This window comes from Artibeus jamaicensis, unplaced genomic scaffold, assembly GCF_021234435.1.
Source record: "Artibeus jamaicensis isolate MK-2021 breed Jamaican fruit bat unplaced genomic scaffold, CSHL_Jam_final scaffold_537, whole genome shotgun sequence".
NCBI classification, from domain to species: domain Eukaryota; kingdom Metazoa; phylum Chordata; class Mammalia; order Chiroptera; family Phyllostomidae; genus Artibeus; species Artibeus jamaicensis.
In genome coordinates, this window is record NW_026522047.1 from 39,082,835 (window position 1) to 39,108,722 (window position 25,888).

Consider the following 25,888-nt stretch of genomic DNA (forward strand, 5'->3'; position numbering starts at 1 on the left):
ATGTGGGACCAGTCCCAGGAGAGGGGGGAGCAAAAACCTGGTGCCTTCCTTTACATTTCTGATATTCCCTAGGGATGTGAGGTATACATAGGGAGAGACCTTGGGAAACCTCTCTACAAAAATATTGTTTATTGATGGGCTGCCACATGCCAGTGCTATGCCATTGGTTTTATAGACAAATAATGAGGGTCAGAGCACCCCGACCACGCAGCAAAGGTAACAGCCCATTTAACAGATGAGAAGGCCCACTCCAGGTCCTCAGGGTGCAGGGCAGAGGGCCTGAGAGATGAAGCCGAGAGCTTTACAGCTGAGAAAGCCAAGGCTCAGCGCTGGGCAGCCATTTGAGCTGCTGCTGTGCCAGGGCTCTTGACTCCTCCGTCCCACCCCACGGTTGACATGTTATTTTCCTTTCCCCAGACAGGTTTATCTGCCTGTCAGCCAAGGCACCAGGTGCTGGGGCATCGCAGGCAGGGAGTCACCTCAGTCCAGCCTGAGGTGTTGCAGGTGTTGGCTACCCAGAACACCTGCCAGCAGGACAGGCAGAGCCAGAAGCCTGGGCCACAACAACAGGTCACCCTCACAGGGAGCTGTCACCCTGTGGAGGTGGTGGGATTGAGACCAGGGGACCACACCTCACTGTCCTGATCAAGTGTTCTGGCAAGTGCTGTGTGGGTGTCTGGACCTGGGGACTCAACTAGGTCAGAGCTCAGGCAGATCAGAGTGAAGCCCTGGGTCAGAACTTGGGTGGAGTCAAAGGTTAGCCTGATATTAGGGTCCAGCCAGGGTCAGGGATCGTCTGGGGATTTAGCCAGGATGGATGCTGAATGAATACTGAACAGGGAGTGCACTGATTGCTTCACCAGTTTCCTGGTAGAGCAGCGGCTTGTCCATCTCTTCTGATTCCAGTTTGTCAATCCGAATAGTGGCCAGAGCCCTGCTCAGGCCTCCTCCGTTGCGTACACACTGCCTAAGTGGGGCCTTCGCACCTGCCGGGAGCTGGGTCCTAGCCTCAGCCCCACGGACGGGAAAATGAGGCACGACCCGTTTAGGACTGGGTGTGCGGGCTCCAGCGTGGGCTCCCACCTGCCTTCCCACCTCACCATTGGCCCAGTGCCCTTTCTGGTCTCCCTCAGCGAACTGGTAAGGGAATCCGCCAGTCCATCCACTGATGAGGAAACAGAATCAGGGCGGGTCGCTACCCCAACATTCCGCCCCCGAGGGGTCCTGCCCCACCCTGCCCGGGCTCGGCTCCCAATTCCCGCCCCGGCCCCGCCCAGCCCCACGGACGTCACAAAAAAGACGCACAAGCCCGGCGGTCCAGGCTGCGGCTGCGCAGCCCAGTCTTGCCCGCCTCTCCGCACACAGGCGTCCGGGGTGCCAGTCCCAGCGGGCTGCTGTTACGGCCTCCCTGGAGGTCAGAAGCACCAAGGCGCCTGGGCGTTTGGCCCCCTCCCTCCCGGCTGTCGCGTTCGACGCGCACCCGGCGGCCCGAGGGAGGGGGGAACTCCATTTCCCAGCGTGTCCCGCGGGTGAGCGCGCAGGTGCGGTCGTGGGGCCTGGCCGCGGCGCGCAGGCGCGGTTGGTGCCCGGCTGTAGCGAGTAGGCTCAGCGCGGGGCGGGGCGCGCGGACCCGGCAGAAGGGAGCACTGGTCGGGCGGCGGCGCCAGAGCGAGTGGAGCGTTCAGGCACTCCAGCCAGCGGCGGCGGCGGCGTAGAGGAGGAGGAAGGCGGCGGCGGCCCCAGCGGCGCCCCCCAGGCCGGTGCGCGGCCCGGCCCGGCCCGCGCCCCTTCGGCGGCCTCGCGACCCAGCGCGCCCGCGATCCCAGGCCCCTCCGCCGCCGCCGCCGCCGCCATGGCCCGGCCGCTGGTTCCCAGCTCGCAGAAGGCGCTGTTGCTCGAGCTCAAGGGGCTGCAGGAGGAACCAGTGGAGGGCTTCCGGGTGACCCTGGTGGACGAGGGCGATCTGTACAACTGGGAGGTAGCCATCTTCGGGCCCCCCAACACCTACTACGAGGGCGGTTACTTTAAGGTGAGCCCGCAGCCCAGTTAGGACGCCACGACACGCCTCGCGGGGTGGTCCCCCACTCCCTCTGCCCAGGCCCACCGCTGTCACTCATGGGATTCTTCTGTCACCCCTTCTCGGGCCTCAGGAGTTCCCGAGAACCTCCCCGCTTCCTGTAAGATTCAGGCCCCCCAGAAGAGGCCCAAGACACTCCCTGTTTTGTTTAGGTGTATTGCTTACCTCACTCCTGTTAGGGCTTAGCCCTGGTGCCCCCTCCCTCCTCCCCGCCCAGCCAACCCAGCTCCCTTCCCAGCCCCCTGCCCTGAGGAGACAAAGAGGCCCCCCCAGAACCAGCCAGCACTATTGTTGGGGCGCACCGGCCTGGGGGAGGGAGAGAGGCCAGCGGGGTGGGGGTGGGGGTCTGGCTCTGCCACTTGCTCAGATTCTAACAAAGGCCTGGATGGGGCCTTGGCAGCCAGGACCTGGTTGGAAAGCAGCCACACTTGCCGATAGCAGCGGGCCAAGCCCTCTCAGCTTTATCCAGAGCTTTACGTAACTTGTTCTCTTGGGAAGGTTGAAGTGGGGCTGACACTCCCATCATTTACCATGTCCTAGTGAGCCACACTGCAGAGGCGACCCCTGGACCCCAGGCCTCTACCTCCTACCAGCATCCAGACCCTGACCTAAACCCCAGCTGGCCTTTCTCAGGTTCCACTGAGCAAGTGGCCAGAATATTACACTTTAGGCCATTTTTTCTGCACTCTGTGGTGGTTTGATTTCAAGCAGTTCTCTTTTGTTGTTGTTGGGGTCAGGAAAGAAAGGTTAGTGCCTTCTCTGGGACTGGTGTGACAAAGAACTCAGGCCAAAAACCAGGCAGCTTCCTCAACCTCATGAACCTCAGTCTAGACCGTGGCCTTGGAAGGACCCCTTTCAGATCTCAGGACTTGACTTTTTGAGCCAGAGGGATGAAGCAAGGGGTCTCCCTGTGGGAGAGGTGTGAAATGAGCCCTTAGCATAGGAACACGCCCCATCACAGCCTGCCAAGGTCCTGGCTCCGACCTGCCTGGTTTTGCCTGACTGGGAGGCCTGAGTGGGGAGCAGAAACCACAGCTAGGCCAGGCTGAGGGGGAGGGGCAGTGCTGCCCAGACAGATACCTCTGCTTGCACGTTTGACTAATGTTTTGGCCTCACCTGCTCAGTTGTCTATGAGGGAGCACCTCGCTGTCACTCATGGGATTCTTCTGTCACCCCTTCTCCTCACCCCTGAGGAGATTTCTTGATGGGGGTAGTGGGATAGGGAAAGGAGTGTGAAGAGCCCTGGGCTGAGTTCCACATTTTGAACCAGGGTACGGATTTGGGGTTGATCAGCCTTTTTATCTGCTTTGGGATCTCCTGGCTTATGAAGATAAGGGCTCTCTCAGAACCAGGATAACCAAGTCCCACCCTTAGATGAAGTCAGGCCAGGACTATAAACAAAATTGCAGGACTGGAAGGAAAGGATGTAGGTGTCTAGCTGTTACCCACTAACTAGTTGCAAAGGATTGTGGGTAGAACCTCCCAGACCGGTGTGGGCATAATCCCATTTTCCTAGAAAAGAATGGATTGGGGAAGGGGTGCTGCCAGACTTGGATCACATCTGCCATGGGCACCATAGGATCTGTCCTCAAGAAAGCCAGCGTGGGGCCCAGGGCAGTTCTGCCACCCACTGACTCTCCTGTTCAGGTCCAGTGTGGTTAGGAGGGGAGTAGGGGAAACCTTCGGAAGGCGATGTGGAAATGCAGTGGTGAGAAATGCCTTTGGGCCACCATCACTGCCCACCCGTTTTCCGGCAGCACATCCCTCAAGGTCCAACACAGCACTCATTCTCTTCAGGAGCCTCATGGGAGCTCTTGACCCGGGATGGGCCCCTGGGCAGTGCATTGTGCTGCAGGGGCACCAGAGAAACCAGGTTGTGCGGCCCCCTCCACATCTCACTTGTGCTTGGGCAAGGTGCTTTTCTTGGAGCTTTGGTTTCCAGGGGCATCCAACCTGCAGTCCGTGGGCAGGCTGCATGAAGCCCAGGATGGCTATGAATTCAGCCCAACACAAAGTTGTAAATTTACTTAAAACATTAGGAGATTTTTTGGTGATTATGTGTTGGCAATGTATTTAATGTGCGGCCCAGGGATGCTAAAAGGTAGGACACCCCTGGAGGTAAACAAGAGGCGAGATGGGGCTTGGTGGATGCTTGGTGCAGGGGAGGCCTCTCCCACTGCCCTGCTGTGGAGGCCTCAGCCTTTCTCAGGATTGTCATTTGGGGGACCGCAGGGCAGGTGATGAGATCCAGGCTTCAGACTTGTTCTGAGGCCATGGCCAGTGTCCTCACCATTCACCCAAGAACAGAGACTTGACCCAAATGCCCTGAGTGGCCCCTTCTTAGCAGAGGTGCCCTGCTGTGGCCCTCAGCCTACCGCTCACCCCTGAGAGCCTGAGGCACTGCCAGGATCCCAGGCCAAATGTCCCAAAGCCTGGGATTTGGGGCATTAGCAAATAGATGATGCTTCCTTATCTACTGAGACTGTGTAGTTCTTGTCACCCAGTCAGGTGGCCCTCCATTACCTACCTTGTGACCTTCCTTGCCTGCCTTTCTGACTCCCCAAGATGGACACCTGCAAGCAGAGAGCCCACACACGAGTCAGAGCTCACACAGCACTGACTCATCCCCTTCCACAGGCTCAGGCCCAGGAGGTGTGGGGAAGGATTGCCAAGTGAACACACATCTATTTTAATGCTCCCTGCAACCAGGAGCTGAGGCAGGGAGTCCAGCACTGTTCAGGCGCACAGTTCTCAGAAGGCCCCAGGTCCCTGCTGGTCTTCAGAGCTGTTTGCTGGTGTGAGCCCATGAGACCCTAGGGCCTAGCCTCCTGACCCTCCTGCAGTCCTGGACCACAGACCTGGGCAGGTGCCCACACTCCCCAGTAGCAGGGTAGGGATCAGGGTCAGCTCAGGTGACCCCCCAAAAAAGCCTGAGGCAGCCTGTTACACACCTGACCCCAGACCTGTGAGTGGTGTGGACAGCATGCAGGGTTCCTTGTGCACTCACACACATACAAGTGCATGTCCTCCCACACGTGCAAGTGCTGGGCAGCCCTTCTAGAGTAGGGGGTGTCCACCCAGGCCAATGTCCTTGTGTGTTTATGGGCAGAGTCTGTAAGAGGCAGCTCGTCTTGTCCAGTCTGAACCCATACACAGCACTGAGGGTACAACAGGGCTGGCCCTGGCTGAGTCCTCGCTCTCTGCCCAACCCCCAGGCACGCCTCAAGTTCCCTATCGACTACCCCTACTCCCCACCAGCCTTTCGGTTCCTGACCAAGATGTGGCACCCCAACATCTATGAGGTGAGCCTGCCTCTCCCATCCTACCCTTCCTGGTCTCTCTGTAATGGGAGTGGGCAGGGGAGGGGCATTGTTTGGGCTGATGAGCTGGTATGGGTACTGAGCCCTTTCCCTCCTGTCCCCGCAGACAGGTGATGTGTGCATCTCCATTCTCCACCCCCCTGTCGATGACCCCCAGAGTGGTGAACTGCCTTCGGAGCGGTGGAACCCCACCCAGAACGTCAGGTGAGGCTAGTCAGCAGGTAGGTACCCCACCCACAATGTTCCTGACCTCCTTGCTTCAGCCTTAGGAACACAGACATGGGGAGACATACCTGTGTTGTCCTCAGGGCCATAGGTCCTTGCAGCACTGTGGCATTTATTGAAACTGGTCTTCTGCCAGGGTGGTAAGGCCTTGGGGGCCCTGGGTCATCTCTGCTGGCCTCTCCCCCATTTCCTGATGCACATTGCCCCATCCAGTGGTATCCTATGTCCATATCTTTTGCCCACAGGGACTCCTCTCTGCCTTCACCTGAGGTCTTCCCTCCTTCCTTAGCCCCTGCTAAGCCTAGCCACCTCTATCCTCAGGGGTGAACTCACTATGAGTGAGCCATGCCCTCCTCCCCCCTCCTCCGAGTACCCAAGTCCCAGGGCCTGGCACCCTGCCTCCTTGTCTGCATATCCTTAGTCCATCCAGGCCACAATAAGAGATGGTAGCACAGAGAAACCCACTTGCCAGGCAGGGCACTGGGGCATGGGAGAGGCATGTTTTAGGTGGGGAGGGTGGTCCTGGGCTTGGATGCCCATACATCTTGTCCAGGGAGATGGGCAAAGGGCAGGAGAAGGCCAGTGTGAAGTGCAGACAAACGTTGCTCTTGGGGTGGGGGTGGGGGGTGTGCCGGGGGGTCTCTGGGTGCGTATTGGCTTCAGGGTGTGCCCCAAAGCTCCCCCATTGACTCTCAGGCATAAAAGGCTGCAAAGGTGGTGCATCTTTCCATAAATGCAAGCCGCTAGGGGACCATGCTTAGCTTGTGGTTCCTGCTGCAGCGTCAGACAGGTTTCCAGGGCAGGTGATGCAGCCAGTGAATAAACTCCACGCCCTCCACCCAGTGACTCTACGCTCCCTCCCCCAGGACCATCCTCCTGAGCGTCATCTCCCTCCTCAACGAGCCTAACACCTTCTCCCCGGCCAATGTGGACGCCTCTGTGATGTACAGGAAGTGGAAAGAGAGCAAAGGCAAGGACCGGGAGTACACAGACATCATCCGGTAAGGAAGGGCTCCCAGATCAGCTTCGCTTCTTATGTCTACCCACAAGCAGGAGTCACTAATGGGGGAACTTTTTTTTTTTAGAGAAAATTGGTTGTTTTTCTTTCTTGAACCATCTGTCATATGAGTCCAAAGTCTGTGTATTTGGTATAGTCCACAGACTTATCACATGCACATGTACCCACTTGGGTATACAGGTGCGTGTTGGGGTGTGAGTGTACCCCACATAGGGACATGGTAGTGTGTCACAGAAATGGACACTCAGGTGTCTAACGGCAAGCTCCAGAAAGAAGTCCTCCTGATCTTCCTTTTGCCCCTTGCTCACCTCCCTCCCAGGTAGCATATCTGAGAATGGGGGTTCTCCTGTTACATTTGGCCCGAGTAAGTGTACCCAGCAAATGGTGTGGTTTGCCTGTCTACTTTTAGGTGTCCACGACCCACATCTGGGCGCACACACATCCTTCCACTGCAGTTTTTCATGGGCTCATTTATCACGTACCAAGACTGTGCATTGTGTAATGTTTCATTTTTCCATTCAATGATTTGTTGCTGTAAGTCTCCTTTAAGTTTGTAATTTCAAAACTTGAATCATTATCTAAAGGTAGAAAAACTATTAGGGGATCAGCATAGTTAGAAAGTAGTGTTTTTTCCAAAAAACAATTTTTTGCCTGGTTATAAGCACAGCATATAACTTAAGGATTTGCCAGAACTAACCTCTCCTCATCTCAGTTCCCGGTGCTCTCCTCTTGAGAATGAGCAGGTGAGCACCCTGCAGCCTTTGCGGAGTGGATAAGCAGCATAGGTGCTGCCTTGGGGACAGGACCTGTGATACCCTGAGTGTGCAAGCCACCAGCTTTCTCTCCAGGCTGTGTGACCCGCTGCTTCTGCCTTGTTCTGTTTACCGAACTCTATGAGCTACTTTGTCCATTGTCCATTGTTGATTTTCATCATGGGGTTTACTGACTTGTTTCAGGACAAACAACCCTTTATTAGGCTTTTTTTCCCCCAAATAACCTTTTCAGTTTGTAGTTTATCTTTTAATTAGGAAAGTAAATAAGTTAGGCACACCCCTGCCTAATGACCCAGCCATCCCAGGCCTAAGTCTTTACCTGAGAGATACAGGTACGTACCAGCACGCATGCAACTAGTCAAAACAGCATCAGTTTGCCAAAAACGAACGACCCAAATGTACATCCTCAGGTGAAGGGTGAGCAAGCCCTGACCTCTCCACCAGCCAGGTAGACACGTATCCAGACATTAAGTTTCGTGAAGGAAGCCAGGTGAACGTGGGATGATGGCCTGCTCCCAGACAAGTGGCCTAAGAAGTGTGTCTGTGGCCCTCAGGAATGTGTAATTGAAGAGGCCCGGGGACCTCTGGTGGTGATGGGTACATTTGTGAGCTCATTGGTGGGGTGCTTTCACAAGGCATACTTTACATGGGTGCAGTTCATGTTAATAAGGCTAAGGAATAAGGCAAGAACATTTATATACAAACAGAAACAAAAACCCCATGATCCTAATACCTAATGGTTAATGTTTGGGTGTGTCCTTCAGATGTTTATCCAAAAATGGACCACACTACATATACCACTTTGTAACTGGCTTTTTAGTCAGATTTACTGCGGTGTTAACCTACCGTAAAGCTCATCCTTTGGGGGCTCAGTTTGGTGAGTTTTGACAGCATGACCGCCTCCTCGCCAAGGCACAGATCCAGCTCCGCCCCCCTCAACTTCCCTCCTACTCTGCTGTCCTTTCCTGCCCATGACACCCCATCAGCCACTGCTCTTACCTAGAAAGTAGGAAACGGCCTTCTGTAGCTTCCTAGTTCCTGACCTTAGAGGCTGTCCCTGTGCTTCCACGTGGTAGCCTGCTTTGTTCCTTCCTAATAAACCAGCTATCCCTTGTCTCTAAATAGCCCTTGATTCTGCTTCACCTCCCCCTGCAGTTTGACTAGTCCCCCATCTTACACAGGGGCATATGCATGTGTGAGCAGGCGTGTGTGCACACACAGAGACAGATATACAGCGTTTGGGGCCATCGGGGACCTCACCATGTCGGGTGTTCTGCCGATTTCCTAGTACCTTCTCTTTACTTGGCATTTGCTTCTCCGTGACTAAATTGAGCTGGCTTCCTTACCTAGGTCTGGCCTGTTTTTGCTGCTTGTTCTGTGGTGCTTTATGTAAGAGTTCTCTAAACGACTTTGACACACACACACAGTCCTCAGAGGACCTCTGAGTATACAGGGTGCACCCTTCTCCTCTGTGTCCCCCTGTTGTCCCAGGACAGCTGTCCCTGATGCTAGGACAGTCAGTGTTTCATTTGCAGAGCTGATGAAGAGCTGTGATGAGTGTCACGATGCTAGTCCCCCAGCAGCAATCCCAGGGGGTGCTTGGCAGACACCTCCTGCTCTGCCAGCCTCTTTCAGCTGTGCACAGGCCTCAGGGTCACAGGTTGAGTGCTGAGTGGCACCTCCAGAGTATCCTGCCCACGTGGCCCACTCCTCTGCCAGTTCTTCCTCACCACCTTCCACGTGGTGCTGAAATAAAAATCCAGACTATTTTTGTCCCTCCAGACTCCCTGCGGGCCGGCTCACATGTGCCCACGTGGGGAGCTGTGACGGCTGCCATCTGCCTGTTTGCTCACCCCCATCTGTGTTCCCACACATTCTGTCGGTGACAAGGCAGAGTACCTGGTGGGCTTAAGAGGTTTTAGCATCTGCAGGTTGGTCCCATGAGGTTCCACTTTCAGACATACTTGGTGGCAGGGCTAGGGTGTCCGATGGCCAGGTATGTGGCCCATGAGGTGTCACCACCCTCTGTCACCTCATTTGTCCTCCCATTGACTGTCAACAGAAGCATTTCCCTAACCTCACCTGCTGCCTTGTGAACAGTGCAGTGCTGAGTTCGCCCTTGTGTGGGCGAGCCCCTCGTATCCTCTCTTGCTCTCCCAGAGTGCTGTCCCCGCCATCCCCCTTTTCCCCCTGTGCCTGCCTCCCACTCCTCAGCTGGTCAAAGCCCTCCGATCCTGAACTAACCCCTCTCTTGGCATTTTCTCAGGAGGGTTAAGATTACGGCTTGCTGGCAGCGCTCTGACCTAGTGTAACAATCTTCCGGAGCCCTGGTCCCTGGTGTGGCCTCAGTCGGGCCCCTCCCGACGGCTTAGTGTGCAGATGCCCTCCATACTAAGCTAGCTCACCTCCTTCCCTCCAGAGGCTCCTGGCTGTGGGTTCCAACAAGGCCACAACTCACCTGACGCCCTGCCTGTCTCTCCTCCAGGAAGCAGGTCCTGGGGACCAAGGTGGACGCGGAGCGGGATGGCGTAAAGGTGCCCACCACGCTGGCCGAGTACTGTGTGAAGACCAAGGCCCCTGCGCCAGACGAGGGCTCAGACCTCTTCTATGATTACTATTACGAGGATGCCGAGGCTGAGGCCGAGGCCGACAGCTGCTTCGGGGACGACGAAGACGACTCTGGCAATGAGGAGTCCTGACACCAAGTCCTTCGCCGAATAAACGTACAGATTTTACCTCACCAGGCCCAGACTGTGTGGGCTCTCGGGCACCTCCTGACGCCGAGACTACCTCAGGGAGGTGGCTCCGCTCTTGCGTTGTCTCCTTGGTCTCACTTTCCTTTCCTGTGGTTGTTCTGGGTTTTCCTCTGCTTCAGAGAGGAGGGGCCGCCATACTGTGTCCCCAGGGCCTCACTAGTGCTGGGCACCTGCAGGCAGGCCTGGGGGCAAAGGTGGCCTGAGAGGCCCAGACCCCAGTCCTGGCTGCTGCCCCGCAGCAGTCTCTGGAGCCAGAGACTTGGGGCTCCCAGCTCATGAGTGGATGGATGAACTTGTGGCCACCTCTTTTCTCTGCTTTGGTTTGTTTGGATTCTAAATAAAATGACTTTACAAGAAGCCAGAGAACCAACCTCTCCTTGACCTCCCCCAAGGACTATGGGGTGCAGTGGCCAGGCCTGGTTCCTGCAGCAGCTGAATGTGTGGGGCCCAAAGGCAGGCCCAGCAGCTGGGGGTGTTCTCGTGAGGCTGTGGTTGTGGGCCTGAGTCCTGAGCCCTAGGCTGGAAACGACCTGCAGCTCCCAGGTGGCCCCATGCTGTTGCTTGCAGTTGCTGCAACAGTGTCACCTAGGCCTCTGACTATTTCTATGTAGCTGAAAAGCCTGGCACAAGATGGATTCAGAGCTGGATAGCATCATCAGGACAAAGGTCCAAGTGAGCCCTGGCCTGACTGGTCAAGAAGGCCGGAGCCTATATGACCCCATGCAGGTGGGGGACAGGTGCACCCCAGAGACCAGCCAGAGCCTGGACACCTCGTCTGCTTCCTGCTCCATAAATGCACTGCAGCCTGGGTGCCACAGTACAGCTGTCATGGCTGGCCCCACAAATTTTGTTTTTTTTAACATGAATGATTTTCCTACATTAAAATGGAAGGTTTCACCCAATTGTCTTAATTTCTGGCTTTCCTTAAACCTGACTAGGGGGAGGGGGGCAGTGAGGGGCCACTCTCAAGGGGACACCTATTCACCACAGTTCTCAACTGGATTTGAGCCCCGTCTGTGTGTAGCAAGCACACCAGTCCCCTCCTCCCTAGGCCTTGTTCCAGGCCCTACTGGGCCCCACTGCATTACAGGTGACTCAGCTCCAAGAGCAGTCACAGGTGTCCTTGGATCCCTGGAGGTTCAACCCTCCCCACTCTGCCAGCACCAAGGCCTGGCCACCCGCCTGTTTTTAACTTGCAGGCACCTCTTGCTAAGACCTGGGGATGTGCAGCCTCCTCTCACCTCGTCTTACAGAAGCATTTCCTGAGGGGGCGGCTGAGAAGCTGCACCTTGAGGGTAATGAGGGAGCAGCTGTCAGCCACAGTATGAACCTGGGCGTCGTTTCCTGTTTCCTGTGAGCCCAGCAAGTGGATGGCAGCCTCCAGAGTGGCAGTGGAAAGGAAGGGCCTCCCGGGGCCCAGGAGCTGCTGGCCTGCACTAGAAGGCCCTGGTGTCAGCAAACCAGGAGCCGCTTCTGGCCATGCCCACTTCTTTACCTGTGTCTGGCTGTTGATGAGCTGTAGCTTCAGTACTAAGTAATTGCAACTTGAGGTGTCTAACCCAAAAAGTAAGAAATACCTAGTCTGGCTGTCAACAGAAAACTGGCAACCTCTCCTAGTCATGCTAGCACCCACTGCCACACTCCTCAGGCTTGTTGGTTCAGCCTCTCCTCTCCCCTGGACCTCTTCCCTGTCCCCACACTACCGCTGCTGCCAAACCGTCTGAACTTAGTGACATAGAGCCACTGCCAGTTTATGCTCAGCTTCCGTGGGTCAGGAATCAGGTGGCTTGGCCCTTCTTCCCCACATCTAGGTAACTTGAATCATGGGGACTGGGGCCATGTGGAGGCATTCAAGCTGGGTGCCTGGGTTGGGGCAACTTCCAGGCCAGGTTCAGTGGGACAGAGTGCCCACACACGGCCCACATCCATCACCAGGGCTTCCTCTCAGCATGGCGGCACAGGCTCCAAGATGAGGGTCCCAGGAGCAGGGCCGTTTCTGAGCAGCCCTGGAGGTCACACCATGCCACTTCTGCTTCACATGACTGGTCAAAATAGGCACTAGCTCAGCGAGATTCAAGGAGAGGGGACAGACCCCACCTCTTGATGGGAACATGTCCAAGAACTGGTGGTTCTAAAGCCACTACAGTAAAAATAAAAGAACTCCATTTTGTAAGCTGCAAATGGAGATAATAGAGCTGTCCAGTTAAATTTGAATTTCAGATAGACAACAAAGTGTTTACTATAAGGGTATCACTGGCAACATTTGGGACATACTTATACCAAAAAAATTATTCGTTAACTCTCTGAAATGCAAATTTAACCCAGGCACACTCGACATTTAGTTGCTAAATCTGACCATCCTGACACTAATAGAATCTACTTTCTGGGACTGTCAGGATTAAACAAGATGGGACCTGTGAGCTCATGCTATAAATATGAATTTTTTTCTAACTTCTTGACTCCGAGAAGAATATATCTGCCAAGAAGGACTCCTTGTGGTTAATTGGGTCCAAAATGATAACCGGAGTTGAGCAACCATTGTTTGCGGAAGTCCCTCATGAATGCTGCATGTCCGGAAAAAGCCACAAACTGGGCTGCCAACCTCCGACACCGCTCCTGCCACCGTGTGAGCTGACCTTATAAGAGAGCTCCTAGGATCAGAACTTCATTGATAGGCCCTGGTTGGTGTGGCTCAGTGGACTGAGCACTGGCCTGCAAACCAAAGTTTCCCTGGTTTGATTCAAGGTATGTGCCTGGGTGACAGGCCAGGCCTCCAGTAGGAGGTGCATGAGAGGTAACCACACATTGATGCTTCTCTCCCTCTCTCCCTTCCTTACCTTCGCTCTAAAAATAAGTAAAATCTGGGGTGGCCAAGATGGAGGCGTAGGTGGAAACACTGTGCCTCCTCACACAACCAAGTTTAAAGACAATAAAGTTTTAGTAATAAAAACACAACCAAAACAGATGGAAAATTGAACTGTACAGAAGTCTGACAACAATGAACCATTCATCCAGACCGGTAAGAGGGGCAGGGTCAGCGGCTGGTGCAGCAAGGTCGCGCAGGAAAAAGTGACCCAGACGTGGGGTGGCAACCAGCAGACCCGGTGAGGGTGCAAGGCAGCTGACCGTGGTCACACATTCACACTCAGATAAACTAGGCAAAGGAGCGAGCTATGAGACAGACCATGCAAACCAGGGCCTCAGCGCCGGGAATTAAAGCCTAAAAGCACCAATTGGAAAAACTTCTGGGGGTCGAGGTGCTGGGAGAAGCTCCCAGGCTCACAGAGAGTTCGTTGGAGAGACCCACAGGGTCCTGGAGAGTGCACAGGCCCACACATCCGGGAACCAGCACCAGAAGGACCCAATTTGCTTGTGGGAAGCAGCAGAGGGGACCGAAATTCGGAGAGAGAGCGTGGAGCAAGCACCATTACCCCTCTCTGACCCCGCCCCCACATACAGCTTCACAACCCAGCCACTGGGTTGCCCTGCCGTGGTGAACACCTAAAGCTCCGCCCCACATACATAACAGGCTCAAACAGACCAAAACATTATGGCTCAAGAAGAAGAACAGCTCAAAGCCCCAGAGCCAATACTTCTAAGCGACCAAGAGATAGCCAACCTATCAGATGCACAGTTCAAAACACTGGTGATCAGGATGCTCACAGAACTGGTTGATTTTAGTCACAAATTAGAGGAACAAATGAAAGCTAAACTAAGTGAAATGAAGGGAAATGCACAGGAAACCAATAGTAATGGAAAGGAAACTGGGACTCAAATCAATGGAGTGGACCAGAAGAAAGAAAAAAATGATCAAACAGAAAAGAATGTAGACACAAGAATTCAAAAAAATGAGGAGAAGCCCTGGCTGGTGTAGCTCAGTGGATTGAGCGCGGGCCTGCGACCCAGACAGTCGCGGTTCGATTCCCAGTCAGGGCACATGCTTGGGTTGCAGGCCATTTCCCTGCAGGCCAGTTCCCAGCAGGGGATGCACAAAAGGCAACCATACATTGATGTTTCTCTCCCTCTCTCCTTCCCTTCCCCTGTAAAGATAAATAAATAAAATCTTTAAAAAAAAATGAGGAGAGGCTTAGGAACCTCCAGGACATCTTTAAACATTCCAATATCTGAATTATAGGGGTACCAGAAGGGGAAGAGGAAGAGCAACAAGTGGAAAAATTATTTGAACAAATAATAAAGGAGAACTTCCCCAAGCTGGCAAAGGAAATAGACTTCCAGGAAATCCAGGAAGCTCAGAGAGTCCCAAAGAACTTGGACCCAAGAAGGAACACACCAAGGCACATCATAATTACATTAGCCAAGATTAAAATGAAGGAGAGAATCCTAGAAGCAGCAAGAGATAAGGGGACAGTCACCTACAAAGGAGTTCCCATCAGACTGTCAGCTGATTTCTCAAAAGAGACCTTAGAGGCAAGAAGGGGCTGGAAAGAAGTGTTCCAAGTCATGAAATCTGAAGACCTACATCCAAGATTGCTCTAGACAGCAAAGCTTTCATTTAGAATGGAAGGGCAGATAAAGTGCTTCTCAGATAAGATCAAATTCAAGGAGTTTATCATCACCAAGCCCTTATTCTATGAAATGTTAAAGGGACTTACCTAAGAAAAAGAAGATAAAAAAGATGAACAGTGAAAGGGCAGCAAACTCACAGTTATTAACAACCACACCTAAAACAAAAGCAAACTAAGAGGATAGCTAGATCAGGAGCAGAACCATAGAAATGGAGATCATATGAAAGGTTAGCAACAGGGCAGTGGGAGGAGGAGAAGGGGGGAGGAGGTACAGAAAATAAGTAGCATAGATGGGAGGTAGAAAATAGATAGGGGGAGGGCAAGAATAGTATGGAAAATAAAGAATCTAAAGAACTTGTGACACATGGACATAAACTAAAGGGGGGGAAATGGTGGGGGAGGGGTGTGCAGGGTAGAGGGGAATAAAGGGGGAAATGGGACAACTGTAATGGCATAATCAATAAAATATATTTTAAAAAATAAAAATAAGTAAAATATTTAAAAAATTTTTTTCACCAATAGGCTGAAGACCTGCCCTCCAATCAGAGCTGTGCAGCTACAATCTCATTTACATCTTTACCAGCCAATTAGAGTGGCTCCATTCCAAGTAATCAGGACAGTGCCTTTTGGAACAAATTCTGAAGATTTGGGGTCTTATTTGCATAAAAATGAACAAATCAGGAACCAGGATTGGGAACGTCTCTATATGTGGTGGCCTCCCCTGTTTTGATGTCACTCACTTTCAGTTCCTGATGGAGACTGATTCCCACACTGTGGCTGAACAGAGCTCTCTTGCTAGGACTGAGCTGGGACACGAGAGCTGTAACATTGGACCACCTCACCCAGGCTGGGCTGGCTGGGCTGTTTCACGGCTGTACTTTATCATAATTGAGTTGTCTCACAGCCAAGGCTTCCCACTGCCACACCATATCACAATTAAATTGTTTGCTCCAAATAAAGTCTCCCTTCACCCCAATTTGGGGATTTCTATTGGTGTTGAATTGGGACAACCTTTGGGTGATAAACTCATCCCTAGCATCACACACCCTACTGAGTGAAGACAGAATTCCAGAGCTTCATGTTTCAGATGCTGTCAAATCAGAGAAGAGATGGTGACTTGCTTCCAGAGCCCCAATACATAGGTGAATTTACCTGCCATTTGGGATCAATCTTTCTGCCTCTTCTCTTCTAATAGCCATGATCCCTTCAGTAGCAAAGGACAAAATGCCCCACTCAAAATGACTTAAGCAAAAAGGAAATTCATTGATTTCTGTGTCTGACAAGGCTGGGGGTTTCAGGCATAGCAGGATCCAGGCACTGGTTCTGTCCAGACTGTCTCCCCCAACCTGTGGTCAACAGAATAACAGCCCCAAAGATATCCATTCCTTCATCCCAGAGTCTGTGCCTCTAGAAGCTGGGAAAGGCAGGAAACAATTCTCTCCTGGGCCCTCCAGGGAAATCAGCCCTGCATACACATGGGTGCAGCCCAGTGAAACTCACTAACTACTCTGGCCTCCAGAACTAAGAGGATAAATCTGTGTGGTTTCAGGCACTGAATGTGAGGCAATTCATTAATTTGTTAAAGCTACAAGAGGAAACTAATATCCCCAAGCTCAACTTTCTGTGTGTGGGCTTTCTTTTCAGGGGGACTCCTCTCACTTTGGGGCCACCCCCAGGCTGACATCCTTCCAGTTCCAAGTCCAGCTGAGAGTAATGGCTGCTCCGGGCAGCACTCCATGCAGCTGAGCCTGGCGAGGACCCTCAGATTTGTGGCTGTCCCACAAGTGTTCATAGTGCACGAGTGTTCATGCCATCTTTATCCAGAACAACAAAGATTGAAAATAGCCAAAATATCCGTGGAATGATGGACAGATGAACAAGATGTGGTCCAACCCTATAATGGAATATGATTCAGCCTTAAAAAGGAAGGAAATGCTGACACCTGCTATAGTGTGGATGAGCCTTGAGGATATTATGCTCAGTGAAATAAGCCAGACACAGAACAAATACTGTGAGATTCCACTGTAGAGGCAGGAAGTATGTAGTGGGTGCCAGGGACTGGGGAAGGGGAGTCAGTGTTTGCTGGGGTCAGAGTGTCAGCTTGGGAAGAAGAGAAAGTTCTGGAGACGAACGCAGGGGTTGCCTGCACGCCAGTGTGATGTGCTGAATGTCACTGAGCTACACACTAAAGACAGTTAAGTGTATTTTGCTACAGTAAGAAACAGGGCAAAGAAAACTACACACACACACACAAAGGTGTATGAGCTGGGAGTAGAACCTGACAGGATATGCGATGATGAGGAGGAATTTTTGTTGATTTCTCAGGTGTGATGTGTAATGTGCTTTTTCTCTCCAGAGAGCCTGTGCCTTTTAGGAGGACTTTTCTGAAATGCTTCTGGGTGAAGTAAAACCAGCCAGGGGTGGAGGTGCAGGTGCTGCGGGGAGTGAAGCTGTGAAGGTTCCCTCCCCCATAGGAAGGGGTGGGTGGGGTGGGGAAGGTGTTGGAGGCCCAGGCAGCATGTGCAGCTGAGCTCCCCGGCACCATGGAGGCCCTCTTCTCTCTGCTGCTGCTGCTGGCCCCAGAGGCCCTTTGGGCAGGTGAGTGGGAGCGAAGCAAGGGGGAAATGCCCAAGGTTTAGGCCCCTGGACGTTCATGGGTGGGTGTCAGAACAGAGATTGGAAATAAATTCACTTTCCCCAGAAGGGGACTGATGGAAGAAATGTCAGCTGCTCCAGAAAGGAGGTGGGGCCCGAGCAGGGGCCCCAAGGAAGAGGTCAGGTCACATCAGGGCAGGCATTTTAAGTTTATTTCATTAAAAAAATTTTTTAATTAGCCCTGGCTGGTGTAGCTCAGTGGATTGAGCATGGGCCTGTGAAGCTAAGGATCGTGGTTCGATTCCCAGTCTGGGCACATGCCTGGGTTGCAGGCCAGTTCCCAGAGGGGGACACATGAGAGGCAACCACACATTGATGTTTCTCTCCCTCTCTTTCTCCTTCCCTTCCCCACTCTCTGAAAATAAATAAATAAAATATTTAATTTTTTTAAATTGACTTTAGAGAGGAAGGGGAGGGGAGAGAGAGAGAAATCAATCCATTTGTTGTTCCACTTATTTATGCATTTATTGGTTGCTTCTTGTATATGTCCTGACTAGAAATTTAAACCACAACCTTGGCTTAACAGACTGACACACACTCTAAGCAACTGTACTACCCAGCCAGGGCCCCTAGATTTCTCAATTGTAAATATGTTGGCCCAGTTGTCTTATCACCCTTGCTGGTGATAAGGATGGTAACAAATACATATGTTATTTATCAGAGCCAATGGAGAGTAAGTTTCAGGCACCCTGCCCCTCATTCCTAAGTGCCATGGCGTGTTTTCTGCGAACAAGGACATTCTCTACACAATCATAGCAGATTCTCAACACCATGCATTCATATGGTGCTGTTAGCTCCCCTACAGACCTTACTCAAATGTTCCCACAGTGTCCTTTGAGGGAACAAACCCAGAGGGGTGCATCTGGTCTCCTCCTTCACCTGAAGGTGTCCTTCACCTTAAGGACAGTTTCTTCACTTCCCCCCTGGGTCTTGTAACACTGGCATTTGTAATGCCTGTGGGCCTGCCTGCTGTGTCCCCAAGGCCAGGTTCAGGTTGCACATTTCCTGCCAGAACCACAGAGGGTTCACCCCTGCTTCCTAGCGCCATTACCTTGATCACTTGGTGAAGTTTACATTCGCCCGATTTCTCTAGGGTAAAAACCACTGATTTCTTCTTGCAGTTTTCTTAAGGGAAGACCGTGGGGCTCTGAGGATATCCTGTGCTCCTCACACTCCACCCTGGAGCTGGCTTTGCAGAATACCACGGAACTCGGGGCAGATGCAGGCTCTTTGCCTGCTGGCAGCATCCAGGAGGCAGGGTCCTTGTATACATATGCACATAAACCTGGGTTGCAGAGTAGGAAACTACGACCCAGGGAGTGAGATGACCTGTTGGGGATTGCCTGGCCGGGAAGCACAGAGCTGGAATTTGAGCCCCTGCTGTTGGCCTCCCTAAATCATGTGTACCTGGCCAGGACTGGGTGACTAAGGAGCTTAAGCTAGAAAGAGGTGGGTGATGGACATCCCAGAATTTTGGTTGGGCTGGATAAGAATGGCTCTGTGATAAATCAGGGACCCAGTACAATAGGTATCCAGCCACCTATCCATCAGTCTTTCTCTGCCTTCCATCCATCCATCATCCATTCATCATTCATCAGCCATCCATCTTTTCCATCCATCATTTGTTGTTTTTCATCCACCTATCAGTATTTGCTGAGCATATGCTACTGTTCAGGCCTGTTGTAAACAAGATAGGCACAGGGCCTGCCCTCGGGAACTAGTGGGGACAGACAGTCCATGAGCAAGTCTGCATGCGAAACAATGTCAGGGAGGGTGAGGGCCCGGGAGAGAACAGAGCAGAGTGAGGGGGGAGGGTTATGTTAAGGAAGTTGGGAGGTGCAGGGGTCTCTGAGGAGAAGGCTTTTGAACAGACACACCCAAGCCAGACGTGGGAACGTCTGCAAGAAAGGCTACGGGAACAGCATGTGCAAAGGCCTCAGGGTGGCAGTGAAGGCTGTGCGGCAGAGGAGCAACCGGGAGGGCGGTGTGGGAAGAGCGGAGTGAGGAGCCATGGGTAGGAGGCGGGGCTACTTCATGTGGCTCTTGTGGCTCATGGAGAGTTTAGATATTTAAAGCATGAAGCAGAATTGTTGGAAGATTTTCAACTGATTTACATTTAAAACCCTTTTATCAATCTTTTAAAACTCATGATTGATTTTGAAACAATTTTTATAACATTTTTATTGAGATATAATTCACATGCCATACAATTCACCCCTTGAAAGTATATAATCCAGTGGGTTTTAGTACATTCAGAGTATTAGGCAACCAGCACCCCTATCTAGTTCCAGGAAGTTCCATCATCCCAAAAAGCAACCCCATCCCCATTAACAACTACTCCCCACTCCCTTCCATAGCCTCTGGCACCCATTAAGCAGCCCACTTCCTTGTTCTGGGAATTTCACATAAAAGGAATCACACACTATGCAGCCCTTTGTGTCTGATTTCCCTCACTGAGCGTCACGTGTTCAAGGGCCACTGAAGCTGTAGTGAACGACAGTGCTTCGCCCCTTTTCATGGCTGAATAATACTCCAGCGTATGAATATATCACCTTTTGTTTGTCCATTACCTTTTGCTGGTCATGCGGGCTGTTCCCACTATTTGCAGTTGTGAATCTGACAGCTGTGAACATGTGTGCACAACATCTTGTGGGTATGTGTTTTCCTTCCCCTTGGAGGGGAGTTGCTGCGTCCATCTGGTGGTAACTGTTTAACCTTTGAGGAACTGCCAGATTGTTTCCTCAGTGGCGGCGCAATTTTACATCCCAGGGAAGGGATGTGATGGTCCAGTTTCTCCACCTTCAACAGCTCCTCTAGCTGCTGCAACAGGGGCTGTGCTGTGGTGACCATGGGAGTCCCGGTGGGGCTCGGAAGCGAGGGAGGGGGTTGTGTGAATGCGAGATGGTCGCCTGCTGGTGACCACGACATAGGGGTAAAGGATGGAGGGGGATCAAAGGCAGTCCCGCTTGCCGACCTGAGTATCTCAGGGAACAGAGGGCACTGGGTTAGGGTTGAGGCCCCTGGGCCGTGGTAGGGATGGGGCACCTGGCCCTAATCTGGAGCTCTGTTCCTCTCCCTAGGAGGTGACACATTGGAGACCCGCATCATTGGGGGTCGCGAGGCTGTTCCCCACTCCCGTCCATACATGGCCTCACTGCAGGAAAACGGCACCCACCTCTGTGGGGCAGTCCTTGTGGACCGCCTGTGGGTGTTGACAGCTGCCCACTGCGTGGTCCAGCCGTAAGTGGTCCTAACCCGCCCACCCCGTCTGTCACCCCGAGTGTCCCCAGTTCTATCCCAGGTTCCCCATTCTCACTGAGAGGTGGATCCTGACAGACTGAAGCCAATTGTAGGGTATAGGGCTGCCCCCTTTCCCTCTCCTGTGATTGCTCTGGTGTGTGTTGGTGGCGTCAACCTTGGGCGTGCCTAAGTGACATTATACTGAAGGATTCCTAGGGAAACTTCACCCGCCATGACAAAGCACCTTCCAACTGCACAGAATCTGGGCCTCTTGGGACACCCAGGAATGTGTCTCTCATTGCGGCCGTGGGGTTAGCGCTGGTCTGTGAGGGCGGCAGAACCAACCTAGGAAGTCACCAAATAAATTGATCTTGGAGGTGCCCTATCTCTGGACTACACAGTGATAAAGATCCAGATCAAACTGGTCAAAGTAACCAAAGGCCATCTGTTTTGTTTGTGTGAAAGAAAAATTTAGGAAGATATAAGGCTTCAGGCACAACTTGATCCAGGTGCTTGCACGAGCTGGTCAGGAGCCTACCTGTCCCTCAGCTCTTCTGTCAAGTACCTTGGCCACATTTTCAGGAAGGTTGTCACATGGTGGCAAGTTTGGACCGCCTTAGATCCTGTGGGAAAAGTTTGTTTCTCTATAGTTTGGGCAAAGTTATGAGGATCAGTGCTGATGGGCCCAGCCTAGGTCACATGCCAGCCTTAGAACAAATCACTATGGTTGAGGCTTAACATATGCCCTGGGTGAGGCTAGAGCCCCACAGAGGGGAGCCCCAGGCTGGAGGTCATCATTTCTGTACACACACAACTCAGCCTCTGGCCAGAGATAAACTGGACTCTGAGGCATGGGTGGGAGCAGGGACAGCTTCCTGGATGAAGTGGGGAGGAGGCAGTTGAGAAGGAGCAGAGGAAGGCCTAGTCATAGAGAGGCCAGGTAAAGGAGCCAGGTATGGGGTGGGGGTGGGGGGCAGCAGATATCTCTTGACCTTGAAGTCAGCCTAGATGGACCCTAGGGCAGAGCTCAGGTGTGTGGAGGGGTCCCCAAGCTGCAGGATGGCAGCACATACCGATTCTGCTGCCCACAGGCCCGAACAGCTGAGGCTGAAGCTGGGGCTCCATGAGCTTGGAGACGATGTCCTCGATTTAAAAGTCAAGAAAGCAGTTCTGCACCCCAACTACAAGCCGGTCCCTGATCTGAGGAATGACCTCGCATTGCTTAAGGTGCTGGGGTGGGGGAAGGAGTGGCAGCTGCCTCTCTCTCACTGCCTGTCTCCCACTCTCCCTCACTAAGCTGTCCCTTCTTGTAGTTGGAGCATAAGGTGGCTTTTGACAAGACTATCAAGCCCCTGGCCTTACCCAGAAGGCACCGGGCAGTGGCAACAGGAGCAAAGTGCAGTGTGGCTGGCTGGGGGAAGACCCAGCATGGGCAACTAGCAAGAGCACTGAAGGAGCTGGACATGCGTGTGCTGGATGCCAAGATGTGCAACAATAGTCGTTTCTGGAATGGTGACATCACCCCCAACATGATCTGCTTGGAAGCCAAGTCCAAGAACGAGGGCCCCTGCAAGGTAAAGGGGCAGCGGTGGGGCAGGCCAGGGCAGATTAGCCTGAGGTGAGGGCATCAGCCTGTGGCCAGGGGCAACCTGGCAAGCCCCAACTCTCCCTGGGCCCCAACTCTGCCCATTCACTGGGGGATCCTGGAGATTGGTACTAGCATTAGTCCATTTCTCAGATATAGAAACTGAGGCACAGAGAAGTTAAGTGACTTGCCCATGGCCACATAGTCAGGGAGCAGCAGAGATGGGGTTTGAACTCTAGCACCAAAGATGATCACAGCATGTGCAAAGGTCCTGGGGTGGAAAGAAGAAGCAAAGAGTGTTAAAAGGACAGGAAGGAAGGAAAAAGGGAATGAAAGAGGTTGGGAGGGGAGTAAAGACATGTGTGTAAGCAGATGTGGGACTTGGGGGGGGTCTCTACCCTGGAGCCACCCTCCCATCCCCCCGGGGATAAACAGGCTTTCTTCAGCAGGCACTGAGGGTAACCAGTGCCCCCGGTCTCCAACAGGGCGACTCAGGCGGGCCCCTGGTGTGCACCGAAGGCCAGGTGGCTGGAATCCTGTCCTTCAGCTCCAGAACCTGCATTAACATATTCAAGCCCCCTGTGGCCACCGCTGTGGCCCCCTATGTGTCCTGGATCAAGAAGATCATCGGGCGCTGGCCAGGCCTGATGCTTCAGAGGTGATCCCAACTCCCCTGCTTGTGGGACCCTCCCCTGCAGAATCATGGGGAGGGGCAGAAAGGGGACTGGCCACAGCTCAGAGGACAAATAAATTGTAATAAAGCAACTGCAGGAGTCCTGCCTGGATTCTGATCCCACTTCTGCCATGCTGCCTGTGAGGCCTTAGGCAAGCCTTGGTTTCCCCACTTATAAAACAGAGGTTGCACTTCTGAGGCTGCTGCGGGCAGCCCAGTAGCAGGTGAGGGCCAGCTCCTCCCAAGAGGGGCTCTGGGGCAAGGGCAGGAGGATGGCAGGGCATGGCTTCGTCCAGGGCTGGGAGCCGCAGCCAGAGTTCAGCTGGCAGGCAGGGGATGTGCCGGGTGCTGGGAGACAGGGGTCGCTGAATAAAACATCCCAGAACCTTCTTCCTTTTATTTTTATTTTTTGTAATATGTTTACAATCTTGAGATATAATTCTCATGCCTTACAATTCATCCATTTAAAGTGTATAATTCAGTGGTTTTTAGCATGTTCACAAGGTTACATAACATCACCTCTATCTAACTCCTGAACATCTCATCACCCCAAAGAACAGCATTGTCCCCATCAACAATCACCTCCAACCCCCTCCCAGGCCTCTGACACCTGCAAATCCACTCTCTGGCCCTGTGGATGTGCCTGTTCTGCACATTCCACATAAATGGATCACACGCTGGTTGCCTTTTGAGTCTGGCGTCTCTCACTGAGCATCACGGCCCATCCACACTGTAGCGAGTGTCAGTGCTTCACTCCTTCTCATGGCCGAGTGACATTTGAGTGTGTGGACAGCCACATCCATCCCTGGATGGACATTTTGGTTGTGTTCACCTTTGGCTATTGTGAATTTACTGTCATGGACACACTTGCACTTACACTTGTGTGGACGCCATTTCATTTCTCTTGGGTGAGCATTGAGGGTGAAATTGCTCGGCCATACAGTGGCTCTGTGTAACTTTTTGAGACACTGCTGTTTTATAGCAGAATCTTTGTATTATGAAAATTCTGTGCCCTGGCTGGTGCGGATCAGTAGATTGAGTGCCAGCCTGTAAACCAAAAGGTCACTGGTTCGATCCTCAGTCAGGGCACATGCCTGGGTTGTGGGCCAGGTTCCCAGTTGGAGGGCGTGTGAGAGGCAACTGATCACTATGTCTCTTTCATATGGATATTGCTCGCCCTCTCTTTCTCCTTCCCTTCCCTTCTCTCTGAAAATAAATAAATAAAATCTTTTTAAAAATTGAAGAGGAAAGAATACTCCCAAACTCCTTTAAAAAGAAAGAGAGAGAGAAAGGAAGGAAGGAAGGAAAGGAGGGGGGGAGGGAAGGAGTTCTGTAACACACGGCAGAGCTGAAATAGCGGCATAACGCGTCCTAGGTGATTCACCCCCACTGGTCCTCTGTCCACCTGTCCATCCAGCTCCTCTGCCGACGCGTTTGCATTTCGCAGCACAGCTCCGCAAACACTCCCGTGGGGTTTGGTCCCTCCATCTCCCCCTGTCTCTCTCTGTCTCTGTCTCTTTCACATACAATGAAATGCATGAATCTAAGTGGACGACGTGCTGTTTTGACAAGAGCCGACAAATGCTTGTAATCCAAACCCCAGCCCAAGGAGACTCCACTGCCCCTTGCAGTCTTGCCTAAAATTTAGTTTTTGCATAGTTATTACTGCACACGGGAAGTAGTTAAAGGGACAAAAGGTTACCCTGAAGGAAGATAGTTGTCAACCATTTTCACCCAGGAGGCAAGTCTTATGTCTTCATCCAAAGTGTCTATGCAACATTTTTACAGGTTTTTTTAAAAAAGATTTTATTTCTTTATTTTTAGAGAGAGAGGAAGGGAAGGAGAATGGGAGGGAGTGATACATCATTGTGTGGTTCCTTCTCATGTACCCCCCATTGAAGACCTGGCCTGCACCCCAGGCATGTGCCCTGACTGGGAACCGAACCGGGGAGCCTTTGGTTTGCAGGCCCGCGCTCAATCTGAAACCAGAAAAGACACCGGAGCTCATGCTGCCTGTCACTATCAAACCCAGTAAGCAGACACAGATTGAATCTTTACGGCATTTTATTCAGATGGCCAGCGATCTGAGAGGACAGTGGGCTCACACCGTAAAAGAAACCATCTTACATTTTCTTTCCTGGCCAGACTTTTATAACAGAGAGCAAAGTGCATGGGGGTGAGGGGTTTTGAAATTCAGGGAAAATTAGATTAAAAAACTGCAACTTTCCTGTCCTGGGCAGTTAGCTGCTCCCAGGGCGGGTGGTCGTCTGTCTCTCCCTGGAACAGGGTGCCTCCCCTTGTTTCCAGGCGGTAGGTAATCCTTAGCACTGCCCCATACTGAACATACTCAGGCCACAATAGCCTGGCGACTTCTCACAAACCAAACAGTAACACTGTGATTTCATCAGAAAATATATTTGGTCTTCATCTACATTCATGGCACAGGGTTTCTAAAACACTTGGAGTTTCCTAAGTGATAAGACAGACAAAGGAGTCTCTGCTGTTCAGAACAAGCCCCCCCTAACCCACACCTGGAACAGGGCTAATAGCCTAGAAGACCAAGGGGTTAGGACAGTGATTTTTCATCTCACAGCACATGTAAACTAATGACTAAAATTCTGCAGCACACCAAAAGCATATTATATATTTTTTGCATATCTGGCAAAAGGAGGTATAACTGTGATTCATTAACACCAGACAGCTATTGTTGTGTTGGCTGTTGTCATTTTTTTATTTGACAATCTAAGGGGAAATAGGTCAGTGCCCCTGGCTACATAGTCAGGTATTGCATATTTTCAACGTTCTTGCAGCACACCGATTGAAAATCATTGGGTTAGCCCTGGTCAGTGTGGCTCAGTGGATTGAGTGCCAGCCTGCGAACCAAAGGGTTACTGGTTCAATCCCAGTCAGGGCACACGCCTGGGTTGCCGGCCAGGTCCCTGGTGGGGGGTGCACAAGAGGCAACCTCACATTAATGTTACTCTCCTTCTCGTTCTCACTCCCTTCCCCTCTTTAAAAAATCTTCAAAAAATAAATACAT

General features: G+C 52.3%; 2 protein-coding genes across 3 annotated transcripts; both read left to right on the forward strand.

The window, feature by feature from the left end:
• The first annotated feature begins 1,560 nt into the window (after positions 1-1,560).
• Positions 1,561-11,071, forward strand: CDC34 (cell division cycle 34, ubiqiutin conjugating enzyme). Of its 2 annotated transcripts, XM_037139075.2 has the most exons (5): positions 1,569-2,029; positions 5,293-5,379; positions 5,504-5,601; positions 6,489-6,623; positions 9,899-11,071. In XM_037139075.2, the coding sequence occupies exons 1-5, from the start codon at positions 1,853-1,855 to the stop codon at positions 10,110-10,112; spliced, it is 711 nt and encodes a 236-aa protein (XP_036994970.1). In that variant the 5' UTR covers positions 1,569-1,852; the 3' UTR covers positions 10,113-11,071. The 2 variants fall into 2 exon arrangements, with proteins under 2 accessions (XP_036994972.1, XP_036994970.1); XM_037139077.2 differs by lacking the exon at positions 5,293-5,379 and having other exon boundaries at positions 1,561-2,029.
• A 6,123-nt stretch (positions 11,072-17,194) lies between these two features.
• On the forward strand, positions 17,195-22,948 carry GZMM (granzyme M). Its single transcript, XM_037139074.2, has 5 exons — positions 17,195-17,293; positions 20,431-20,590; positions 21,682-21,817; positions 21,904-22,164; positions 22,661-22,948. Exons 1-5 carry the CDS (start codon positions 17,239-17,241, stop codon positions 22,835-22,837), a joined length of 789 nt encoding a protein of 262 aa, XP_036994969.2. The 5' UTR covers positions 17,195-17,238; the 3' UTR covers positions 22,838-22,948.
• The last annotated feature ends 2,940 nt before the right edge of the window (positions 22,949-25,888 follow it).